This window comes from Nicotiana tomentosiformis, chromosome 8 (assembly GCF_000390325.3).
Source record: "Nicotiana tomentosiformis chromosome 8, ASM39032v3, whole genome shotgun sequence".
NCBI classification, from domain to species: domain Eukaryota; kingdom Viridiplantae; phylum Streptophyta; class Magnoliopsida; order Solanales; family Solanaceae; genus Nicotiana; species Nicotiana tomentosiformis.
The window spans coordinates 87,803,794-87,810,325 of NC_090819.1; the positions used below are offsets into that span (position 1 = coordinate 87,803,794).

A 6,532-nucleotide genomic window follows, 5' to 3' on the forward strand; every position below is an offset into this window, starting at 1 on the left:
TGTTATTCAAGTTCCAATTCTTGTTATTGTATTTTGGTTGTTATCATTTGAACTTCAACGAAAGTTGAAATTAGAATTATAGGATTGTGTGTTATTTAAGTTTCTATATCTTTTCTTGAAGTTTCATCATAATATGTTGGAATATAACTTCTAAAAGTTTGAACTTAACCATAATATGTTGAAATTCAAATACATGGTGTCTTATTTGAGTTCCAACATAATATGCTATAAAATAACTTTGAAAAGTTAGAACTTTAGCATAATATACTAAAATTCACATATATGATGTCTTTAAACTCTAGCACAATGTGTTGGAGTTTATACACAGTAGTTCATAATATAGTATAATATGTTGGATTTTTTTTCTATATTTTGCTAAGGGTATTATTGTGTAAATTTTATTTTCGTATTAAATAATACTAGTTATTTTTCAATTATTTCATAGGCGCAAGCTATTTTTTTGATTACCAGTCCGATAACTGATCAGCTTGGCTATTTTGACGAACCCTGAATGCAATCAAGGGGCCCATTGAGTTGTTGTATTTGGGCTAGAGAAGCCCAAATATGTAGTGCACATCAGCCTTTAATGGATACCAGCCCAAGTTGGTGGCCAATTCAGAACTACTACTCCCACCGTCTCCTGCTCTCTCCGGTCTATTCTCCGGCCATTCGACGAAATCAAGCAGCAGGTTCCTCTCTCTTTCTCTCTCTCTCTATCTCTCTCTCTGATTCAGATTTTTCTCTCCCGAAATAAAACCATTATAAGTTATCTTCCACGTTTATCAACGTGGATCAATTTAGTTTGAATTCTGATGAACTCAAATGAATCGCTGAATATAATTTTTTAGTGGGTAAAGCTTTCTTCTTTTTGATTATTTCTTCAGATCTCGTTTTGTATTTGGATCAGGTCGTGTAATAAGTGTAATTTTTTTGAAATTCATCCTTTTGATAATTTTCATATTTTTCTGGAGAAAGCCTACTTGCTAAATTACTATTGTGTCTCTATAGTCATAATACGGTTTAAGCAATTTGAGATATTGTTGCAATTATGTGATGTGTACAGGTAAACGTTCTAGAATTGGTGTTAAAGATGTCTTCAGCTCAAGATCCCTTTTATATTGTCAAGGAGGAAATTCAAGAATCTGTAAGCTCATCTATAACTTTCTAGTAATGTTCTAATAATCTTGAAGTGAAGTGAAGTAAATCTCATTTGTTTAACCTTTGCCTTTTAACTAGTCTGTGTGAGCTGCTGTATTTATGGGACAATGTAGAGTTCTTATAAACTATGGATTAAGATAAACTACTCCAGTAATGGATCAGTTGCATGATCACTTGTTGTAGTGATACTTGGAAGTTAGCCTCTACATGCATTATACTTTCCTTCCTCTGCCTGCCTTACTTAACAGATCATAAGAGATGAGTTAACTGCAGAAGAAACTAATCATATTACTGTCATGAGCAAAGAAAACCAAACATCATTTCAAGATATTTACAATTTGAACTTGGTTGAGCTCAAAATTCTGTCATTAAAGAAGATAATACATGAGATAAGATATAGAATACTTTTATTGTTTAATTTTCCACTTCAAATTATGTTATTTCAGGCATGGCCTAATTAATGCTTGTCGATAGTAAAATTTTATAGGAAGTTGTACTGTCAATGTAGGTGAGATTAATATTGCGAGTATCACAGGGATCCACTTATAAGGTAAACCCAGAGAAGCCTCCAACAGTTGGCTAAAAGCCTAAAAATAGATTCTGGCCTCAACTCTCTAGAGCGATGAGATCTATAGTGTCTGGATATGTATTGAGATTTTTTTATCAAGGAATGCAATATTATTTAATAGAAGCATCGGGGGGATGCAAATAGCTGTACAAACCAGGATATGCATAGAGCATTTTCAAACTGTCTAGTTCACCAACAAAGGAGTGTCTAATAACATTATTTTCTAAGTATGCCACTATGCCTTTCAGGCATTCATTCACATTGGCTGTTATTCTTTGTGTATATCCTTCACTGATATGTATGATAGAAGAAATTTTTGGTATAGCTTGAAAAATAAGCCACTGGAAATCCTAAAATAATTTCTTCATGATTACATGCTATTATACTTGGAATATGTAAGAATCAATGTGAATGTGAGATGAAGATTAGAGATTAAATTGCAGGAAGACTGATCTTGCATCTTACTAAGTTACCACTTCCAGAAGCAGAAGTCAGACTCTAGATCTTTCAAATATTAATCAAAAGTTTCTTCTTTCCCTTATATCTCCCAGCCTGTTGGTGCCCCTGATTTCCTTGGTTTCTTTCATTTTTTGCCTCGTAGATTCCTGCAACTGCTGAATCATTAGACCAGATTTTTCTTGGCTGCGTGATCCTGTGATTACAGAACATAATTAGAAGACTCAATCTATTGTTTGTTTTGTTTTACCGAAGAATGCAAAGTAATCTGCTTATCACAACCCCCCCCCCCAAAAAAAAAAAAACACACACAAAAAAAAAATGCAAAGTAATTTCTATTAGGTAAAACTTTTGAGGTGTGTTCTGTGGTAGGAAAGGCCTCAAGTGTTGTTCATCTGCATCTGGTTTTGATTTGAGAAGATCCTATTGTATTTCGGCTATGTTTGTTGTATTTCTCTTTATATGCACAATAATTTTTTATAAACATGCTTCGATATTGTTTACATGGTAAATTAGTAATTGATGAAAAACATCTGAGAAGCCTGCTTAGCTTTGTTTCACTATCAAAATATAGTTATCCCTTATCAAAAAAGAAAACCTGCAAAATGTAACTCTTGTGTTTTTCTTGTAAAGCCATCTCCTATTGAAAAGGAGAATAAATGATGATAGAGGAAAAAGAAGAAAAAGTAAGCAAGCTAATTTTGGTATTTTCGTAGAAAAATCAATTAGGGGGCAAGACAAAAAAAGGTTTTCTATCTCTTTTTACTGTTAAAAAAAAAAAAACAGATTAACCAGGAATTTTCTCACTGTTAGAATCTAGTTTTTCTTCAATTTCTCATTACTGCTCTAGTTTGTTGACTGCAGAATCTAACTCTTAAAATGCCTGCTTAGTTAGATTGACAAGCTCTTGTCCACGTTTCATCAATGGGAGCAAACTCCTGCAAATAGTGGTGAGCAAGTACATCTTACAAAGGAACTTCTTGCTGCATGTGAGAGCATTGAGTGGCAGGTATGGGCCAAAACATAGCTCCTTTAAACATGATTAATCGATATTTATTGCTGTTTGTTTTGTTAAATTCTCATTGTATGTCTTCCTGATTGCCTGTACATGAATGAATAATGATGATTTCAGAGCCAGATGCAATTTCTTGTTTGATGCGTTGCATGTGTCTTAATTCATGTTATGATTTGTACTGTCAGATATGTTGATCTTTTCACTTAAGAAAATGATCTTCTGTCAATGTGATTTGAAATTGACCTTCTGCAACTTTGACTAACTTCATATCCTTTTATCAATGCTGAATTCCTGTGTTCTTGTTGAGAAGGTGGATGAATTGGACAAAACAATCGCTGTTGCAGCAAAAGATCCCTCTTGGTATGGTATTAATGAAAGTGAGCTTGATAGAAGAAGAAGATGGACCAGCAATGCCCGAGCTCAAGTATAGCTGATTCTGTTGATGCCACATGTATATTCTTTTGGTCCTTAGTTCCTTAAAGTAAAAGAGCTAAATCAATTGCCTTTAACCAGGTGGGAAGCGTGAAGAAGTCAATAGTAACTGGAAAGGAGTCTTATGGGACAAGTACATCTAATCTCAATGGGATGCGGCGAGAACTGTTGAGACTGCCAGATTCTGATCAGAAAGAGAGATCCAATGCATACTCTGCCCGAGATAATGATGATTTCATATCATCAGAATCAGATAGGCAATTACTTCTTATGAGGTATCTTCCTTCCATTTCTTTGCATCTACTCTTCGTTTGTCATGTTTCTTAGACTGATCAATTTTATATTCAATCTTAGTGGAAATGTTGCACGCACTTGATCCATTTATAGAGAAACCTGCTTAATGCTTCTCAATCTTTACTATGTAATCTGTACCCCTTGATTTGTATATTTATGGAAGGACGATATGTGTAATATCAACTTCCCCAAGATTTTTATGTCCTAGTCATAGCCATTCTGCCATGTCATTTTGGCTTTCTGATTTTGTCTACTCAACTTCATTTATACTGGAACTAGGGGTGTTCAAGAAAAATCGAAAAACCAAACCAAACCAAACCGAGTAAACACTGATGTATTTTTTGACTTGGCTTTCAATTTTAAAAGCCCGACAATATTTTTTTCGGTTCGGTTCGTATTTAAGTTTAAAAAACAAATCAAATCGACTTTGTAAGTATACTAGTTTATAAATTTTATGACCATAAATATTTACTTTTATAAAGATACTTTATATATTTTTAGCCATGAAAAAGCTGTATAGACATATTCATGGTGCTTTCTTGAGTTTTCTATTCTTCTAGTTATTTAGGAGTAATTTATTTGTTATCTTAATCATTAAGGTAAGATTTATATGGAGAAACTATTGCTTTTTGATCTACGAAAGTAAATAATTGTCATGTTTTCCAGAAAAATTCTTTCATATAGATGTTTCAATAGATAATAGATTAATTAATTTTCTCGATTCTTGCTACACATACATCAACATTTGAGAAATTATGTCTTTAGCTCTTGTAGATTGAATGAAATGAATTTGTATATCGTGTGAAAAGAAAAGCCAAATAAAAAATACCGACTCTATTTGTTTTGTTTTGGTTTGGTTTGTATGTTTGACAAACCGACATAGTTGGTTTGATTTCGGTTTAAATGAAAACTGATCCAAACCGAACCATAGGTGCCCCTAAGTGGAATAGTCTTTATTAGCTTTAGTACCTATTAAAAGCTAAGTTGCTCGGACTCGGGTGCGGGTGTCCGATACGGGTGCGGATCTAGAGGTCATATCCTTCATGATCTAAATTTAAAGATTCGGGGTACGGATCCAGGTACAGATACGGGTGTGGGGATTCGGCTAAAAATAATTCAATTATTTAAAAATAGAGATATAAAAATATGTCTAAATTATGAGACATTATGTGAAAAACTTACAAGGTATTCCGAGAAGGAGAAAATATTGAACAAGAGTAGAATTTTAGAAGGAGATAAAAGGAAAAGGACTTACATAGAAATTTATATATATAGGGTATTCCATTTTCTTCCATATCACCCTACCTTTTGATTTGTTTTCAAAAATCATTGTATCTGTCCCAAATTTTTCCGTTGATTTTGGTCAAAGTACCCAAAATCGGTTGACCAGATCCGACACGGATCCCACACATGACCCACACCCACGTCGTGTCGACACGGGTGCGGCACTGAAAGTGAAGAGTCCGAGCAACTTAGATTAAAAGGGTTAGCAGTCTACTTCTGCCAACTTATATCGCACTTCCTTAAATTATGTCAGGAAAACCTTAATTAACTTCAAAATTTAGAGGATGTAGTAGAATCTTGGATCTATTGATATGGTACTATGGCATTATTATGGTTGTCACATCTATTTAGTTCAGTCATTGTGTAAACTTCCAAAAAGCCTGTTATTTAGTCTTGGAGTAGATTGGAACTATTTTCTGGGTCTTTCACATCTGACAACGGATTGGATGCCCTGTGCAGGCAACAGGATGAAGAGCTAGACGAGCTTAGTGCTAGCGTAGTTAGAATCGGAGATGTTGGGCTCACCATACATGATGAACTTCTTCAACAGGTTATTAATCGGTTCCTTGAATTTCTAGTCACTTAACAAATGCAGCACTTCTAATAATTTTCTCAAGCTTCTACTCAACGTCTTTAAAGGCGAAATATAGTTAAAATCAGTATATTTTCCTTGCAGGACAAGATCATTAATGAATTGGGCACGGAGATGGAAAGTACATCTAATCGTCTTGAATTCGTTCAGGTGATCACTAGTGCTTCTCTAGTTCTCAGAATTCTCTCCGTCTTAGCCACATCCGTATGAACGTTTATCACTCTTATAGTATTCTGATCATGTGGAAACCACAATTTGGTGCAGAAAAAGGTAGCCATGGTAATGAAGAAGGCCAGCGTCAAGGGACAGATGATGATGATTTGTTTTCTGATAGTTTTATTTATTGTTCTTTTCGTTCTAGTTTTCTTGACCTAGTTTCATTTGTTTTATGATAGTTTTGTTTTTTTAATTCATTCTGGTTTTCTCGACCTAGTTTATGTATGTATTGTTATGAATAAACTGGCTTCCATACAGCATAAATGAATTGAAAATCTTGGCGATGACACTCATATAAATGTTCTCATCCTTTTGCAAAAAGCCAAATATTAGTATATTACTTTGGACTTGTCTGCGATTTGTGTTAGTTGAGAGGCGCCCCTTATTGCCAGATTCTTTTTTATTTTTCAGTTCGTCGAACCAGTTGAAATGGCTATGCTTGCAAGTTGCAACTACGTTATTCAAATCATCTAATGGAGTCCGTATCCCCTGTTTGATGCAAACACTGCCTGGTTAA

General features: G+C 34.2%; 1 protein-coding gene across 2 annotated transcripts; it reads left to right on the top strand.

Annotated features, from left to right (window-relative positions):
* Positions 1-528: 528 nt before the first annotated feature.
* On the top strand, positions 529-6,302 carry LOC104118058 (syntaxin-61). 2 transcript variants are annotated; one of them, XM_009629232.4, is made up of 8 exons: positions 529-689; positions 1,064-1,144; positions 3,078-3,191; positions 3,508-3,621; positions 3,711-3,904; positions 5,667-5,757; positions 5,884-5,949; positions 6,064-6,302. In XM_009629232.4, exons 2-8 carry the CDS (start codon positions 1,091-1,093, stop codon positions 6,172-6,174), a joined length of 744 nt encoding a protein of 247 aa, XP_009627527.1. In that variant the 5' UTR covers positions 529-689; positions 1,064-1,090; the 3' UTR covers positions 6,175-6,302. The 2 variants fall into 2 exon arrangements, with proteins under 2 accessions (XP_009627527.1, XP_018633743.1); XM_018778227.3 differs by having other exon boundaries at positions 688-851.
* The last annotated feature ends 230 nt before the right edge of the window (positions 6,303-6,532 follow it).